The 20295-nt window shown below is 36.6% G+C and overlaps 1 protein-coding gene across 4 annotated transcripts in view; it reads left to right on the top strand.

Annotated features, from left to right (window-relative positions):
- Window positions 1–20295, top strand: part of LOC587138 (protein FAM13A) — a 75337-nt gene that overhangs the window by 5530 nt on the left and 49512 nt on the right. For 3 of the 4 annotated variants that reach the window (XM_030979909.1, XM_030979911.1, XM_030979912.1), the window contains exons 2-4: window positions 3066–3219; window positions 8788–8991; window positions 18369–18491. In XM_030979909.1, the coding sequence (XP_030835769.1) occupies window positions 18480–18491 (12 nt within the window). In that variant the 5' untranslated portion in view covers window positions 3066–3219; window positions 8788–8991; window positions 18369–18479. The remainder of the gene's footprint in view (window positions 1–3065; window positions 3220–8787; window positions 8992–18368; window positions 18492–20295) is intronic. The other variant, XM_030979910.1, reaches the window with a different exon arrangement.

Here is a 20295-nt window from a genome sequence, read left to right as displayed (position 1 = left end):
AAAAAAAAGGGCCTCCTCCCTATTTTTCAAAAGACAGGACGCTAAACATTAAAAAAAAATTTTTTTTGGCCTAAATCCTCATTTTCCAAGTTTGAGATGTAATGTACATGTAGGAAGGACTATTAATGGATAGTTTCAAAAGGAAATAAGTGTAATCATTGAGCCTTGAAATGAGGCTGATCATGTCTGCATCTGAGAGTGAGTGTCCTCTGTCTCTCCCGCTTGATGTAGCACACCCAAAATTTGTCAACATCCAACGCCTAATTAGAGGGGATTTGGGATAAGTACGGGTGTAATCTTGTCAGCGGGTGCGTGGAGTTAAGTCAATGGTTCATTAACATGTCACATGACTCGCCCTCTAGCTACCCCCAGTAGTTGACAGATACAGTGTAGGACCTGCCTGTAGAGTTGTGCATGACGGAATGTTTGTTGCATTGATTGATTGCAACTTTATAAGAAGAACATTTTCATCCTCCTTACATACTAATGTACATGTACAGTATAGGCACCATGCCTTTGTAAGTATAAGCCTCAGAACATGAAGGAACATAGTCTTAGAAGTGTGTGTGTGTGTGTGTGTGTGTGTGGGGAGGGGGACGGGGAGTTAGAATTAAAATGGAGAATAAGATATATTCACTTACATGTCCAGGCTTATACAATTCAACAAAGGTAATTATATTGCCTGCTGAGATACAGAAGGATGACACAAATTAACATCCTTCCCCCAATTTCCCAATATATTTAGTATAAATTTATGTACAGTGTAACTTTCAGTACTATACAATGCTCTCATGAATCCATCTCAAAGAACCATACATTATACGCATACTCTCTATGACATCACATTATATTATTTATTGCCCTTCGTATCTGTGTTAACCCGAGAATCAAACTTTTGATTGCTAATAAGAACTCGGAAGTTACAAATCGCTTCTGAACTCTTCACATTCTAACGTTAAAACTAAGCCTGAGTCATTACGGTTTTTGTGCTAAACGGATAACCGTTAAAAGTATACCGGCGGTTTCGTTTAACCGTTAAATAATAATCTGAAAAAGTGAAAATACAGTATTTGTAATAGCGATGTAGCTCGGAACGCCTGATGGTCTTCAGACTGTCGCGCTGAGCATTCTGAGCCGGACTTTGGCATAAATTGGGTCTTTCTGATAAACAGAGACCAGTAATAAACAACATACAAAATATCTTATTATTCCTCATCTGAATCTGATATCATGATTAACCTTGCAAAGTTACGCGCGCTGTGAAGATAGCTTGATCTGTGACGTGTTTATATATGCCTTTGCAATGCAATGTTTGCATGTGGTCAGGGAGAGAGCTCCCTTCACGCAGGGACATGTCTACATGTAGCATGTCCCTGCTGCATGTATCATTGCCATATGAAATTATGTGGAAGTGTGTAACACTTACTACCAAGACACACCCTGCAATGAGCTGATCCAAGTTAGTGACCAATCAGGAAGGTTCTCTAGCTATGTGGGTGGAGTTTGATACCAACATAAATTACAGGTTGGTGACCGCACGTGCTCACACAGTTCAGTGGGAGTCAAGAAGCCATGTGCTCTCCATCTGTGTGTATGCACATGTACAGTGTATTGGGCGCCGATGTTTGAGGTTTGTGTGTACGATGTTTGAGGTGTGTGTGTGTACGTGTGTGTGTATGAAAGAGAGCTGCATGGACCAGACAGGAACATGAGAGAGTGAAGAATTAAGACAAGTGAGACTAGCTTAGATAGAAAGGGTGGCTGTGTGTGATCAAAAACTTAAATTACTCACAATGTCCAAGACTTTGTTGATTGATATTTCTAAAACTTCAATTATTATTGTTATCATTATTTTTGTATTTTATTTATATATGAACATTATTTTAGGGGGGCGAGTCGGCAAGGGATTGATATTAATATTGAGAGAGAGACAGAGAGAGAGACTCGGGGAGAAGGGATGTGAGAGGAACTGACCATCGAATGTGTAAACATTTAGAACTTTGCTTGTCTGAGAGTGCAGTAATAAGAAAAGGTACATGAACACATTGCAGAGAGAAGGGAATAGAGAGGGTGAGAAAATAGGGAAGAGGGCATGGTTGTTTTATTGTTTACAAATTCATTCATGGAGATTACTGCTGTCAGAAAGCTGGCGCGCAGCGGACAGGGTGTAACATTACACTGCGGTTTCTTTGATTATCTTTATCATCGGCTATTAGCACATTCCAAAATGTATGCAAATAACGGTTAAACGGAGCAAGAAATGCTAAACGGTTTTGATGAATGCGGTCGGATAACCGTCGGTTAAACGGATTGACTCAGGCCTAGTTAAAACTTTTAATTCATTTGGAGCAAGGTTTAAAACTTTTTTTCAACTCCATACTAGTACACAAAATGAGATTTAATACGTATTGTAGATTTTTCCTGACCATCAGGAACCTACTGTATCGAAATTGTTGTGTATCAGAAATTACTTTCAAGGTCCAATTACCATCTGCCATTCTACATCACCTTTTGCAATAAGTGTCATGAACAATGGAGAATACATCAAATGTTGATGGTTAAGATTAATCCTACTTGGCACTAACTATGTGATTTATTGAAGTACATGTAGACAACATTAATTGGTCTTGTAACTGTAGTCTGTACATGACTTGTGCATACTGTATGCACTATAGTATAGGACATTGCATGTCTACCGTATGTATTTTGCGGTATTGCTCTTAATAGTACAATATGATTACTTTAATACTTTTACATAGTATTCTTTGAAGACTGCATATAATATTTTGAAGCACCTTGAGCATTTAATTAAAATGGATAATGGCGCTATATAAATCTCATGTATTATTATTATTACCGGTATGTACTTTACATGTACCTGTACATTTATTTCAAAATGATTTTTCCAAACAGGATGTCCTTATTGCTGGCTGTTAAAAGCTTGCACATTCATTGATTCATATCACATTCAATCATGTACATTAGGCATGAATCATTCACAAAGTGAACATTGTACCATCTGTTGATCTGGAGTCTAAGCATCCTTTCTCTTTCCTCCTTCTCAGATCTCACGTCCACACCCAAAGCTTGTGAAGTAGCAATCAGTCAGTCAGACTCTACTTTTATTGAACCAAAGACTGAGAGAGAGAGCTGGTACATGGTCCATCACTGAACCAGAATTACAGTTGACAGTTGCCATGGTGATAGGACTTTGAGCAGGTAATAAAATATGTGGAATGGTTTGTGTACCAAGACAAGTGTGCTTGGGTATAAGATTACCAACTGTGCTCAATGTAAATGCAGTTGGGATGAGAAGTTGAGGCCCGTAGAGACAAGTCTATGATTATGATTATAATCAAAAGAAGGAAAAGATTTTATTTTTGTGCATCGACACTAAACTGATGTCAAGTTAATGTACTAATTTGTTGTGTCCAGAGAGAAAGAAAAGACAAATATATGCTCAGTGTCCGTGGTAAAAATCATGCTTGGGTTCTTCCCAACGATAAGGCCCCCTCCCCTCCCCCAAAGCTAATTGTTAGAGTGTATGAGCCCCCCCCCCCCCCCTAGTCTGAAAGCACAAACCCTGGTCAGTCGTAAAAGTGAGTCTGCACTATAAGACTACCATAGGCCATGTACTGTAGCTGCTATTGACACAACCAGTAGGTAGCTGGCCTAGACTTCTCTCAAGGCACAATGATTTTTTGATTAAGTGTCAAATTAGGGTCTGTGCCAGCAGACTACCCCCCCCCCCCTCCCTCACCCTTAATAGACGGGTTTAAAATCTGAAAATGAGGATACGGCGCCACTGACACGGTTCCAGGATACCACTGCAAATTTGCAAATTTTGTCAGCAGGCTGCCCCTCATCCTGTTTTGTGTGATACTTTCTGTGAGTTTGTATTGTGCTCTTCGTATACCGGTATATTGCAGACCAATTAGTGTGCGAAATTGTGGATATTTTGATATTTTACGAGGACAAAAATCTCACTGTGAATCATTTACACCTATCGGAAGATTACCTTCCATTGCGCCGCTACGTCAGGCGTGCTTCTTTGTTAAGACTCCGCTTGATATATAGGCCTAACCATGGAGTTCAGGTACGTACTCTCAATAGTCATTCTCTGCATTGCTGCCATTAAAAGAACAGAAGGTAGAAGATTCACTATCCCATACTTGAGTGATTCTGAATGGAACGTTCACAACCTAGCTGTGAAAGATCGCATCGCCCCCCTTCATTATGATCTTGGCTCCAACATTGTTAGCCCTAAAGTGGCAGCAAACTCTTTTGTCGATATCGTGACTGAATATTTTCAGGAGCAAAATGAATTTCTGGAAAATCAAACCAACCAGATGTATATTGAACACGAACCAAAAACGCTTACTCAGGCTAGGAAACGGAAAAAACCTACTACGAAAAAAAGCATTCGGCAAAAATGCAACCAAAGAGGACCGGGAAGCATTTAAACTTGCAATAAAAACAATATCGTACTTAAAGAAAAAAACAAAGGAACACAGGGACGAAAAATCTAGAGCCCACTTGGAGAAAAGATTTCGGGATAACTTCTATGATTTCTCGAAGAAAGTTTGTAATGGCTCGTTACATGAAAAGTCACCTCGGCCAACGTTTTCTCAGATGGAAGCGGACGAATATTTTTGTACAAAGTACAGCGTCCCCAATGTTATTGATCTTACGTCGTTGTCCTGGTTCCCGTACGTCAACGTGAATTCGGAAAACTACCAAAGCTTCGATATGAACTCGTTCAAACCCAAGGATGTTAAGAATGTTCTGAAACGGAAAAAAGCAAGATCAGCACCCGGTGATGATGGTCTGATGTATGGAATGCTAAAAAACTTGTACTGTACCCACCACTTCCTGGCAACATTATACAATAAGATTTTGGAAAGTGGTGATCCCCCCGAAATGTGGTCCGAATCAAAAGTTGCCTTAATTTTCAAATCTGGTGAAACAACAAAACCAGAAAATTTCCGGATGATATCTTTGACGTGTTGCATTGGTAAAATATTTAATCAGATCTTATCGGAGAGAATGTCAACCTATCTCACAGCCAATGAATTCATAGATAAACGGGTCCAGAAGGCATTCATTAACGGAGTGAACGGCTGTATAGAACACAACCAAGTCGTACATGAAATTCTGAAACATGCTCGATGTAAACAAAAAACATTGCACATCACATTCTTCGACCTGGCCGACGCGTTTGGCAGCGTGAGTCATCAGCTGATCTCTACGTCATTAAGCCGTTACGCAATACCTCAACCAGTAGCCCGTTACATTGATGTTCTCTACTCAAGACTAAATGGCAGAGTATGCGGTCCGGGGTGGCAATCGGAACGCTTTGCTTTCAGGAAAGGGGTTTTTCAGGGAGACCCTCTATCCCCAATTGTATTTCTCATGTGCTTCAACCCAATTATTGAATATCTTGAAACCCAGAAGCAGCAATATGGCTACGATTTCGCCGGCCAGAAATTAATAACTACCCCGTATGCCGACGACTTTAACCTGATAACTGGAAATAAAAGGTATCATCAAAAACTTGTTCAAGAAGTAGATAAACTTCTCAGTAGTATGGGCTTAACAGTCAAAGCTAAGAAGTGTCGTTCCTTATCAATTTCAGGCGGTAAACCAACAGTTATTGATTTTTGCTTAGCTAGGGAACAAATTGCATCTGTACAAAATAATCCTATTAAATTTCTCGGATCTCAAATAACTTTCAGGATGAAGACTTCAGAAACATATGATTTCATCAGAGATAAGGTTGATAGTACCCTCACGAATATAGATAGTGTAAACATAAAAAACGAGTATAAGCTAAGAATTCTTAATGATTATGCTCTCTCCTCTATGAGATATATGTTAACTGTACATGACCTTCATGCAACTCACCTTGGACAACTAGATACACTTCTAGACAAATACATTAAAAAATGGATGGGCATCCCCCGGTGTGGTGCCAATATTGCTGTAGTTCATGCCCCAGCGGGGCTTAATATTCCCACTATTTCTGAACTCTACCAAACATGTCATTGCCTTGCCTACAGTAGATCGAAAGTTAAAGGCGACGAAATGGTAGTTCACGCCTTAGATCAACAACTGGCCAGAGAGGAAAACTGGACCAGAAAGTCATCTACAATTCAGGTTGCACACCAAATTCATCAAACCAGTTTACAAACGAATTGGAAAGATACTAAAAAATCAGTCAAAATGAACCTGAAAGAGGAAAGCAGGAAAAAGTGGAAAAATGAAATAGAACCTCTCCTAGTCCAAGGTGAATTCATGAAGGTACTAGAAATAGAAAACTGTGACTTGTCCTGGAAGTCCATCATCTTCAATCTACCACAAGGAGTTATGAAATTTGCAATAAATGCAGCGATTGATAGTCTGCCGAGTAATAAAAACTTGTATAGATGGGGTAAGCGAATAAATGACTTGTGTAGTTTATGTCAAGCCAAAGGTACTTTGCATCACGTATTGAATAATTGTCAGGAAATGTTAAATAGATACACGTGGCGCCACAATAACATTGTACATAATCTGCTAAAGACCATCAAACAGAACGGCCTCGATAGTGATCACCAAGTATATGCTGACGTGGAAGGGGAGACAATCAGTGGAGGGACGGTTCCCCCAACCATTGTTCCAACACAACAAAGACCTGATTTATGTTTCATTAATTTTAGAAAAAAGGAAATACTAGTATTTGAGTTGACAATTCCATTTGAAACCAACATTCAACAGGCTCACCAACGAAAGCTTGACAGGTACGCCGGACTAACACATGATATCTCAGAAGCCGGCTGGACTCCCAAATTAATGTGTATAGAGATAGGTTCCCGAGGTTTGATAACTCCTGACAACAAGAAAAGACTTATAGATATGTTGAAAACATGTAAATGCAAAGTAAGGTATCCACAACTGAGAAATGAAATCTTGAAAACCGTACTGTTTGGGTCGTATGTTATTTTTCACAGCCGGTCGGAACGCACCTGGCAATCACAACATTACTTGGGAGTGTAAGTGGTTTAACTAATTTGTATGACTTGCAATAGCGAGGCCTCTTTCTCTCCCTCTCCCTCTTTCTCTCTCTCTTCCTTTCCCTCTTTCTTTCTTTCTCTCTCTTCCCCTCTCTCTCTCTCTCTCTCTCTCTTTCTCCCCCTCTCTCTATGGGGACAGGTTCTCGTGGTGTGATTACGCATGCTACTATATTGACAGATATGATGACGGTACCTAAATGTAAGGTGTGGCATAATTATGTAATTGGGAAAAGTAATATTTCAAAAGTATATTCTGTGGGTTTATATTGTTTTTTACAGCCTATCTGAGCTCACTTGGCATTGCTAACTAAGAAAGTAATAATTATTTTTGTTTTTGTTATTTTGTTAGGAATTATTAATGTTTTCATTTAAAACACTGACGTTATGATGTTCTCTTTTCCGTTTTGTTTTTGTGTATTGTAATTGTTCAACCCTGCATGAGATGCATTTAATGTAATACAAATCTCTGTCCTGGGTTTTATGTCACATCTTTATTATTATGTTATATGTATACCTTCCTGAATAAAGATGAATAAACATATTCAAATTTATGGATGTTTCTTTCCTGGGGACCTAGTGACAAGTTATTTCATTAGCCTGTTATTAATGCACAAACTACATTTTTGTTGCTATGTCGAGCAGGCCTCAGGCAAGCATTCGGATTGTCACAAAAGATTGAAGGCTTTTTTGCTGAGTGTCAGCTGCTACCATGTACATGCAACGATGTATCATATCGATGTATCATATCGTCAGTGCTGCATGAGTAATATGATGTTTTCCTGAGGCTATGTTTACATTAGTCTTGAAATACATGTACATCCGTCATTCCTCCACAAACACATAAAGACACTCATCATATTGAGAAGGTTAAAATGTTTTTTTTGCTGTTGTTGCTGTATGGATGGTTATTATAAAGTATAAAAGCAAAAATGGAATTAAAGGAAGATTAATTCTCCTGTGTTATGCCCAACAAAATCATATGACTTTGGTGGTAATTATAAGCACCGTTTTTATTATTATAATTATGCAATTTATGCTAATTTTTTCATGAAGTGAAATAATATTTGTTTCTGACTTTCTGATGTGATGTTTCGATTTCCACATAGGAATATTGCTATATTTACAGTCTAAAATGACAGGCTGTATTGGTATGAATATAACACAGAGGTGTGATGTGATGTACATGTATACTTTGAATCCTGTGTTTAACATTTTTCTTATTGTCTCTCTCTCTTCTTGCCCACCACATCTCTCTATCTTTCATTAACTTTCCTTTTCTTGTATCTTTTCTTCTTCTGTCCCTATGTCTTTCCTACACCTAATTTCTTTTTGATAATTACTCCTCTATTCTCACTCTTCTTTTTTATTTGACCTCTCTTTCTTTGATTTTTCATTTTCACTGCCCCCATTTCATCTTCAAACTCTCACTTCACTATTCTTCCCTTCTATTGCCCACACCCTTTCAACTCCTTCACTTCACTCCATCCCTCTTTCTCTCCCCCCTCTCTCTCTCCCTCTCTCTCTCTCTCTCTCCCCTCTCTCTCTCCCTCTCTCTCTCTCTCTCTCTCGCTTTCACTGTTTTCCTTCCTCTTCTCCTCCACCACTCCCTTTCCCCTTCCCCCTTCTTTCTACCCCTTTCCCCTTTCCATCAACCCTTCCCTTTCCTCCTCCTCCTTCCCCGTTCAACCCCTCGCTCTCTTTCTCTTTGCCTGGTCTGGTTGATGTGTATGGACAGAGAATTCTTGGCACACACACACACCTACACACCGACCGACCGCTCTACTCTTTCCCATTCGTCATTGCCCTCATGTTGCGCCGACAGCTCCTATCCTGTAGGTCTCTAAAGCAGCCGTAAGGTGCAGCACCATTGTCACAGATCGTAGAGAGAAAAAGACCTGATAAATCAGTGTCTTCTTTGGACATATATCACAAATCTCTGGTGAGTTAAACATCCATTGCTGTCTTTTTTTATTTGTGTCGTACATAGATTAGTGCAACCATACATTAATGTATGCTCGTGTATCTTGATTAAGGTCATGAGAAACTTGCTTTATGAAGACATATTTTTTAAAGAAGGGATTCACTTTTTTGTTTTCTCTGTATGGATTATGAAATAAGTTCAGCCTGCTTCAGTTTTATAGAGGACATTCTTTTATAGAATAGATTATTCTTACATATTGATGTACATAGTGCACAGTAAATGTGCATGTATTTTGTGTACTGAACATAATTTTTGTTACCCCCACATAATTATACTATAAAGTGTGTATGTATATTGTGTACGGTGGAATTATCATGTATTTCAGTAATATACTGTAGCATAATACATTTTTACTCTTCTTTCTAGTAATACTACACATGAATGTGCCTCTGAGCTTACATGTAATATTGGTGTCTTTTCAATTTTGACATGTACATGTTGGCAAACATTGTATCTATGTCATTGAATGTAAACCTCCATTCCAGTAATAGATTCTGCCAATGAGAGGGTGTAATGTTTGTACACTCAAGTAGAGATAGGAAATGGAGTAATTGTGATCCACGATCGTCCCAAGAAGTCTGGAGTAGGGAGGGGGAAAGGCTGAGCCCGGCCCCTTGCAATACGTAAACAGAGATCATGTGCATGTGGGTCGTCGGTCGACAGATGTGGCTGTGGATGTGAACGGAAGAGGAAATGAGGCAAGGGACAGCGGGTGAATTAATGTCTTCATTGAAGGAACTGGTCCGTCACATGTGATACTCAGGAAAGGTTACGTGAGAAGACTGACTGAGACATGGATCTATATTTAGGACTTATAAATGCATTGTATTATGACTGTAAGTACCTGTACCATCTGCATAGACTTTAAATTCATTTGAACCACATGGTTATATACACTGTATACTGGGCACATGCTGATGGTAGATAAACCATATAATGTAAAAGAACACATGCATGTTGATTAGGGGCTGTGCACAACAGTGTAATGAGGTACCCGAGTACACTCCCATGCTTACAAGCGAATACTCGAGTATTCGGACGCCATGTTTTTTTTGTTTTTTTTTGAATTTTTTTTGAATTTTTTTGATTTTTTTTTTGGTTTTTTGAAAAACATACCGGTTCTGCTAAAATGATCTATTTAACTATTTCTGATTTTAAAAAAAAATGCCGGCGACCATCTTGAAAAAAATAGCCCGATTGTCAGGGAAGCATTATTTTTTCTGCGGCACAGATTGGGGCTTTTTTTTTTAAAGGGGTCTTGATTTACAGACTAATAATGGTCGTGTGCGTACTAGTAGCAGAGGTCTGATTTTAATAGTGTTACATGTAATCCACTACCGTATGGAAAATCATTACATCAACAATTAAAATGCAATTTGAAATCTGAAGAGGAGGCAGCACATCAATAAGGAGAACATCACAATAATTAGTCAATAAAACTTAACTAACTTAAACGAAGAGGAATGTTATCTAAACACATAGTTCGCGATGGATATTCAAACTTCTTCGCAGCGCTAGCGAACATGACTAGTCTCACGTACGTGAAGACACTATTCAGAAGGGAAAGAACGTACTTCCCATAGGCTCAACACGCACCATGCCCCAATCTGTGCCGCAGAAACAAATAACGCGTCAGGGAATATGTACCCAGCGGCTATTTTGAGCAGCCATTTTAAAAAAGAAAAACAAGAGGGCCTCCTCCTTCCTATTTTTCAAAAAGGCAGGAGGCTACACATGTTTTTATTTTTGTATTTGACCTTACATGTGTCTTTGGCAAATTCACAAGATGTGACCTCTCCCTGTTTGAAAGATCTGTGGACATTCAGGATCTTTGTGCCAATTCTTGAATAGGAAATGGTCTTTTTTGTATACATCAGTTGGTTTACGTTGTGTACATTCATGTTTGCTTTTCAACTAACATTGAATTTGAGTTGCGGTCATTAAACATTCATTATCTTTGTGAATACAAACATACAAAAATTATCCCCATTTGCTTGGAGCGATAAGATAGATAACAATCTTGTTTGGGTTCGATGTGCAAAATCTGCTTCCTATAATGTAGGCTTTTTTCTTTCAAGTATGAACTCGCTCTAGAGACAATCTCATATTAGTTATTCCAATCAATCTTATCTTGACTTTTTATCAGAACTTCTTGTGTACGTGTGTATTATTCAACAGGTTAAAATCATTGTTTTTAGGGGTAGTGGTACAATATTTTTAAAAGAATCTCTTTTACTTCCGCCTCTTTACATTATACATGTACATGTACTCCTTCTCAACTTTCAAACGGGCTGTTTAAATTTAGTATCAATTAGATGTACAAGGATATGCTGTATTTTATGCATGTATCCTTTTCGTTCATACATGTTCGGTACCTATACATTAATGTACACTTGACCTGAAGTCATGTATGCACACAATACTGTATTTCCTATTCATTTTAATATGCAGAGTATGAAAGTGAAATGTTTAAAAGTGGTTTAGATTCCATTACATGTCAAGAGATCAGAGAAGTCATTTAACTTTCACTGTTTACTCTGCCTTGAAAAACAAAGTCTCTACATGATTTACTTGTAAATCGTGGTACATGAACATAACTACATGTACATGTATACAAGTAAATAAGCAGCATGTCCGCAAAGACACATGAAAGGACATACATGTACTAGCTCAGCATGTTAAACATTTAGTATGGCTACTGATGCATTTATTAGAAGGGAGGGGGTGGGGGATGGGTGTCCACCTCTAAAAAACAAATTTGTGCCAACTGTACCTACATTGTGCATGTACAGTGTACTTGAAAGATGTCCCCTCTAATTTTTTGTGTGTGCGCCCCTTCAAAATGTTAGACCCAAAGTGCACCTGAAAATTGTGGTCATTTTTTTCTTCTCAGTTATTGTTTTGGGGGGATTCCCTCCCCCTCCCCATTTCTATAGTCCTTGCCCCCCCCCCCCCCCTCTGACTATTGCTACAATGATAATACAGCATTTCTTCCACCGGAATGTCAGTGTTTATTCTCTGTCGGCTTGACATCTAAATAAGAAAGCAACTAGAATGGTTATTGATCCTTATCAAATCTAACATCATAAAGGTTACATCAGCAGCAGCTCATGTCTTGAGATTGAGATTGAGAAAGTCTGTTCTAATTCAAATCACTGTGTTTAAGGCATGCAGGTAATGCAGCTCTAGAGCAAGAGGAATATTTATTTGTAAGGCATGTCAGTAGTGGATACACTTACCTACAGATTTTTCTTTGCATATAAAATTGTCTTCATACATGTACATGTGTGTGCACCTAACTTAATGTTGAAAACAATGGTAAATGTTGTGTTTAATATGTTTACTTACAAGTACATCTACATGTACAGTGTATGAAGAATGTTTTATTATGTTTATACTTTTTTTCTTCAATTTTTGAGCTTTCCACAGGCTATTTATTAATTATCTTCACACAAATTAACAAATCAAATACTGTATATGAGCATGTTTGAACACATTCAAAATAATCTTTCTATATAAAACAACAGTTGTAGCAACTGCCACTTTTAATACAGCAAAATGTCTTTCCATTCCAGATACCGGTAGACGTACAATATATTTCTCATCTTTATGATATTGTAAAACTTTCTTTTTCAACATATCAAAGAGCGGAACAATACCATTCAGTTTACAATAAACAATCTGTTGTTTAATCAATATAACAATGCAATTTAGAGCATCATTTCTCTTATCATCAAAGCCAAAAAAACATATTTTGTAAAGTGCGAACAAAATTCTAATTTGTGTTCTTTATAAATCCTGTTTGAGGTTTCATTCCAGATCTTTCTACATATCTCACATTCATAAAAGAAATGTACAATTTTCATCCTAAATATGTGTTTATTCAAAAAACAAAATTCTATTTAAAATCTTATACTGAAAGTATTTCAAAATATCATAACGTTATAATTTAGTATCAATACAGCTGGTAAATTGTAATTCAAATATCGTTCCCACTTTGAACTTATAAGAGACAAACAATTTGTTTCTCCAAAAAGAATTTTATGTGTTTTACTATAGTTGATATACCCAGGAACATATCAACCACATATGAAAATGATAATCTGTAATTCATATGCAGTGTATAAACTTTCCTGAGGGTTCAAGTCAAAAAGGATTTCTAGAATGAGATGCAGACTTCACTCTTCACAACTGAAAAAAAACGAACACAGAAAATAATGATAGAACCGCCTTATTGCCCGAAATTACTTTTCATTAATATGGACAAAATGAAAAGAACTAAAAAGAATTAATGTTTGCATAACAAATGAAATGAAGGACAAGAATTCAAGGAATATGAAAAATATAAACACAGCAAAAATGCATACAAGACATTCAAAATGTCAGTCTGTATAAGGAGTGAATATTAAAGAAAAAATCAAACAATTTTAGTAAGCTTGTATTACATGCAGCACTCTCTTTAACCAAAAAATTGTCACCTTGACCTAAAATCAAGGCATGTTGTTTACAAGCTTGAACCGGGATTGAATTGAAATTCTAACTGAAGGCTGGCTCTCTTGGGTCAAATTGGCTTGTATCCTGCCAAAGAAATTGGGCGATTATTAAGAATAGAATTCAGGATCGGGGCTTGTTTATTTGGATAAAGGTGGATAACTATATAAATGATATGGTTTTATTTACACCTCCTCCCCCCTTGCCTTATTTACTGTTCTTCATGATAGCCCTGCAATCATATTAGAGTCCAACCTTGCTTGCAGTATTCAAAGGTGATTGTAACACATTACATGTATAGGACAATCTAACTCTCTATTTACACATACATTTTAAGAAACTGGTTTTACCCTTCATTTATACAATTTACAATTGATAAGGCTGAACCTTTTGCAAATCTTGGGAATGGTAAAAAAAAGTTCAAAGCTCTATGCCATTAAATATTACAATTAGGCTGAATCACAGCATGGAATATTTGCGGTTCATGAACAATTTTGGACGTACAGTATTTACCTCGTCATTTGTGACGCAATGAACATTTGATCAGTGAATCATGTGTGAGGGGGAAAAATCAACTCCAATCTTGGCTCCATCAAGTAAGAACATTTTGCAAATTTCAGGGTGGTAATAAATTCTCAAAGTTTCATGCCACAAAAATATCAGATTTAGGTTGTATCACAGCATGAAATATTTGCGGGTCACAAAAGGTATTTGGATTTTATATTTATCTCAATTGTGACGCAATGAACATATGATCAGTGAATCATGTGTGAGGGGGGAAAATCAATTCCAATCTTCGCTCCGTCAAGTACTGATGAGCCAACAATTTGTTTGTTTCTGTCATGGGACTTTCCAAAATGCACTTTCTAGCCCCTTTATGGACTGCTGTTTGTTTTGAGAAAAAAAAATGTAGGTGATTTTAGACTTGTAAAAAAAAATAGAAGCAGTAATTGAGCCTGATGTTTACCGTACACTTGCCATTATGCAGTTACAATTTAATGTATTCTTACCCTTACCAAGTTTTTTAATTTGTTGATGATATGACAAAGTGCTTTGTTCCGATTTATACAGTATTTCTCGAGAGTGAGACTGATTAGAGTTTGCATCTATAAGTATTCAACATAGGCCCTAATTCAACCAGTCCACCTTTCACCCTTGAGTTGAAAAACACAAAAACATCAAATTTACAAGAGGCATGAATAGTTTAGTTGTTATCTGTATGTAATTAAATACACATACAGATGAAAGCCAATGGTAAGAAATATGTGGACAGTTATATGTGTAACTTGATTAATTCTACATACACACCCCTGTAGTTACATGTACATTGTGATGCCCATTTATTTCAGCCAGATGATACATGTAGGATTTAGTCGTTATATTATAATGATGAGAATTTGAAAAATAGTACAAATATCTTTTAATAGACTACATGTACGTGTACACATGTAAGTATCACATTGTCATGGAATTAGAGTTGTTCTCTTTAAAATGAATAAATGAGGGATGAAAAAAAATGACATTCTTTGCAGGCTGCATTGTGACTGTGAGGAAGATCAGATCGTCCTTGCCAATTTGTCCATCACTCATCATACCTGATCGCAATGAACTTTGCAGAAAGTAGAGCAGACTGTTTTCTCCATAATATCAATGCTGATGATTTAGATGACAGATGTCTGTTGGCAAACAAATGTAACAATTCAGGACACATTCTAAAGACAAATTTAATGTAATAACATTTTCTGAAACTTAAAAGGAGTCAGCATCCCTCTGGCTTTCAGCCAAAAATATTGTGATTTTTTGTTTTTGTTTTTACAAATGATGTAGTATTCTTTTAAATTTGTATGCTATAATGTATACATGGACACCACTTGTTCCTCTACCATTCCCTAAATGGAAAATCAGCATCATTCAAATGTAATTTGCTAATGATCTACATGTACATGTCATCAGTCATTTCTACATGATTCTAATTTCTCTCTATGATTATTTATAAGAGAGTCATTCCATACTGAATTTCTTTAATATTTGAAATTATATCAAGCCACCTCCTGGAAAAAATATTGCCAAATTTGTTTATAATACTGTTTTGGTATCATAGTAAATGGCCAAACTCTCCCATAAGGTTGCGTTTCACATGTTCATGCTCAATGAAGAATTGCTCAGAATTTTCTAGAAAGTTACTGCTACATGTAGTGCAAGTGTATCAAGCTAGTCTTTCCTATGGCAGGCCATCTGTCATCATACTGGAACATTGAGAGTATAAATTGTGTCACTTGAGGCATCCCCCACCCCCACCCTGAAATCAGCAGCAAGCACCAAATATACAACCCCCTGAGGTGGTAAGTAAGTGAGCTGTCCTCTCAGGCCCATGTGTGCACATTATCTGTCATCTATTGAGTGCTACAAGAACATTAACTCAGTGTCATGTCAAAGAACAGTCATGTATTTATTCATTCATTCTTTCAAAATGGTTTATTCAAATACTTTCCTACGGACGCAAGGTCAGATTGTGAAAGATTACAATTACAATATCATTTCAAGATGTATTAAAAAAAATTGACAATACAAAGGCATTTTTAGAATATCATGAATAGAATATAAGCAACCGAATAGAATGACCAAGAAATAGGCATTAAAATCAATAAGACGTGTTGAATTAAACTAGGTACATGTAAATATGACAATAGAAGGAAAATGAAATATCCAACAATGATGAACGAGACGGGGGGGGGGGGGGGGGGGGGGGGGTTGTTAGGAGAAATAAAAAGGGAAGTAAAGAGATTTTAAAAAGGAGACATGAAGAGAGAAGAACAGATTTGTGTGGGTGTGTGTGAGGAGAGAGAAGAGAGAGGATTTATAGAAAACGGAAAGGAAAAAGGAAGAGTTAAAGGAGTGACATGAATATATACAACAGATGGTAACTTAAGCAAGATGCAAGTACTAACATAATCCTTGATATCAAGATAAAAGTGTAATCTTAAAATTTGTACTGGTATTAAACAGTGTCCTGTATATTGTATCAATGTCCTGGCTCTCAGCAAACCATGTAAAGTGTATCAAGCTCTCTTTTATCCACTGCACCTGATCTACTGTAGATGTTGAAGGAGTTTATTCCTGGAATCCAAGCCTTGTTAGTCTGTAAACAGACACTTTTAGTACTCCCTCAAGAGCCAATTAGGCTGGCTGTCTGTCTATGCCTATAAACACAACCTTACTACAATGTATGTCAGGAGTAGTAAAACATTAGAAGCCAATATAATTTATCAAATTGAAGATCTCATTTGAAACTTGAGAGCCTTTCGAATCTGTCTTTTCCAACACGCCAGTCCTCTCAACATGTTATAGATTAATAAAGGCCTTGTGTGTAATAGTGACGGTTACATGTTATTACTTCATTCCTTGTGACATTAAAGGTGTTATATACATGTACATCTACCTCTCTTTAGAAATCTAGCTATCTTATTGGTCGAAATTGGAGTCGTGATTGCAGCCGTTCCTGTAAAGAAACAAACAATGTCAGTAACGGTTAAAAGTTCATGAGTGAGATTCCCTAAATATTCCGGGTAATCGTAAAATAGTACAATTGTTTTATTATAAAAAGTTGCATGATTTGAAATATCTTGTTAGTTTTGAGAAGATCACTACATACATGTACAAGTACCTCAGTGGTGCACTTCTGAAATATTTAGATTGAAAAAAGGGATTGAAGAATGTACAGTAGATAATTGATGTTTCACATGATGTAGATTCAACTAAATGGAGAAAGCAATTACATGTACATGTAGGATGAATTCAACTTTAATGGAATTCTAAACATTGTTAGCAGATTCATTAATGATTAAATCAGCTTAAGGAAATCTGTTTTATCTTGACACATCCACATGGCCTCTTTTAGAGCATTCTATCACATGGAGGGGGCTAATTATCATTGCTGTTAAGTTCATTCATCGTTAGAATAAGATAGCTCTCTCAGACATTTTAACTAGTCTGCTCTTGTATACTATTTATTCCAAATAAGCAAAAGCAAACTTACAGCCATTTCTGTTGTTATACTTGCTTTCAATAATTTATTACTGGTAGTAGTTTATGAGCAAAATTCAAGCTTGTAATTTTCAAACATTTTCTCAATGAAGATCTTTGTTTTAGTCATTATTTCAGTACTGGCATCCCAAAATGATACCACTAAGCTTGACAAATTTTTTAAAAATGAAACAAATAATTTAGCCCTTTAAAAGTATGGTATGAGGCTAACAATCTATTTTTTGATATATAAATTCTGACAATTTATCTCCTTGAGAGAGAGAACATTCAATTATTATGCACTGTACATGTACATGTACTTGCACTTTTACATTTCCCTGTAGATTTCTTTCTTTCTTTTTGTCTTTCTATTTTTTTATTTATATTTTTTTGTCCGTTTGAAATTTAGACTAGCTAAAGCCGAGGTAATAAAGGATTGCACTACTGCTTTAGCATAATAACGCCTTATACAAGAAGTCATTAACATTTAAATAGGATTCTTAATCTATTACAAAGGACAATAAACATAAAAATGCAAATTAATTGTTTTATCTTTCCTACTTCAGATCATTCCCTTTAATATATAATGTATGAATGGTGACCGTGAGTGCGATTAGAGCGCAATGTTGCTTTTTCACCCAAGATAAATGAAAATTGAGACCGTGAGCGTGACTCATTTAGCGAGCCGTTGTCAGTCGTTTAATTGAGGTCTCGTGGACGTCAAGGAGATTATCTCATTCTACCAATAAGATTGGGAGACAGACCACCATCTGTTTTTACGGCTGGAGATAATTGTTTGTGTTTTCGCTATGGTTTTACAGCTCGCTCCTCGTTCAAGCGATCGGCATCCAACGGCAAATTGCCTGGAGTAAAGCTGCAATTTGGTCGGTCATTTAGAAATAGTTTATGGCACCATCCTCTTCTCTTTGTATATGTTGTCAAGGGTAAGATGTACATGTATTTCTTTCTTTTTGGGGGGATTTTTTTTGGGGGGTAGGATAATTAAGGATTATGAAGAACAAAAAATATTCATCTTTTGATCATGATGGGTTGAATATCAAATTTGCTTGTTACTTTGATTGTTTGTTTTGTGTCTATAGTTTTGTTTCTTAAGACTGTAACACTGTTGAATTAGAAGTCTTTGTATCAGACTCTCATTTGCTGTATTAGCTAATGATGACATTTTATTTTTTAAGACTTCTATCGAATCTTTACACTTAGTCTGCTTGAAGGCCTGTAGGTATGAATTTCTTGGGAATCGGAACATAGTTACGTTAATTGTGAGATCCATTGTACAATGTCTTTACCCTTCATGACAAAGATGCAATTAAAAACCAAAAAGCTATTGACTTTTTCTCAGGATCACTCATCATTACTGATTAGTGGGACACGATGTATTGAATGTTAATGATGGTCTATTGTACATTATATGATATTACAGAGAATTGCAAAGGAACCTCTACAATGCATGATTGACTTTTCTCAAGTGTTTTTGTTGTGCACTGTATAGAATGTTAATGTTGGTTCATTGTATGCGCAGTGGTATTACTGAGAACTGCAAATGCTTCCGATGTATTCTACTTTACTTGTATTGTGGAGCCAGAAGGGAGTTAATTCATATTCTTTACACACAGAGATAATACCCTTATAGTTCTGAACAGATGATGTCATCTAGCCTATAGAATGTTAATGTGTTTGATGATCGTACCAAGAATATGACATGAAACCACATTGCAAATGGGTATCAGTACTTTCCAATCTCATTGTGTAGAATGCTAATGGTAATAGATTCTTTCACATTGTAGTTCTTATTTCTGTCACCCATGATGACTTGGTATTAATGATGATAATAATAATTGGATTTTATAGTGTCTTTTCCAGAGGATATAAGGCACTTTCCCTTCAGTCTATGGATAAATTAAGAATTTGACATTATTACACGGACTACATGTATACAGTGTGTATAATATGCAACGTTCGGTTAATATGGAAAGCACATCAATATGTAAAGGCATTTATACCTTGTTAAATTCAAGTAGCTGTATATTTTAATATCTTATATGAAGAGAATAGATTATGTATAAATACAGGTACACTGTAGTAAGCAGGAATGAATGATATATTAATTACAGTGTCAAGTCTACCAATATCACTGACTTTAAGTTTCACTCTTTAAGTAGCATTGGTTTCAAGGCTTTTTACTCCCAATGTGGCATGGATGACTGATTTACGCTTACTAATTGCATGCATTGCATCAGACCTGTCAGAAATGTTTGATCTGTTAGATCGTTGCCATGGTGATGGCTGGAGATTGATGCAACCACCAATCAATGAATCTACTGATGATTGGTTCGTGGGCGTCGGCATGAATCCATGTGAGTGGTTTCAGAAAGGGTCTATCTGTAGGCTGAAGACTGCCTAAAGGTAGTGATGAAAACTGGGAATGGTGCAAATGTAGAACTTTTATAAGATACACCACTATGTACATGTATATGTAGATTTTTATTCATGATCCTTGCAAGTTTGTTATTCTCATCTGTTTTTACTCCCATGTGAAAGGACATCAATAATACATGTATGAGAATTGTTCCTTGTTAAATTCTCTCACATTTAAATGTCAAACACAGCTACAAGTGCATTGCTGCTAAGCATTACTATTTTGAAGGAATGATTCGTATTATTCGGCCTGCAGTCTTGAGTTAATAACCCTAAATTCCTCTCTTCTGCTGAAAACACCTCTGTAAAAAC

Source organism: Strongylocentrotus purpuratus, unplaced genomic scaffold (assembly GCF_000002235.5).
Source record: "Strongylocentrotus purpuratus isolate Spur 01 unplaced genomic scaffold, Spur_5.0 spur5_scaffold_10, whole genome shotgun sequence".
In the NCBI taxonomy this organism is placed as follows: Eukaryota; Metazoa; Echinodermata; class Echinoidea; order Camarodonta; family Strongylocentrotidae; genus Strongylocentrotus; species Strongylocentrotus purpuratus.
Note: the sequence above shows the minus strand (reverse complement) of the source record. Positions and strands in the feature narration are given on the sequence as shown.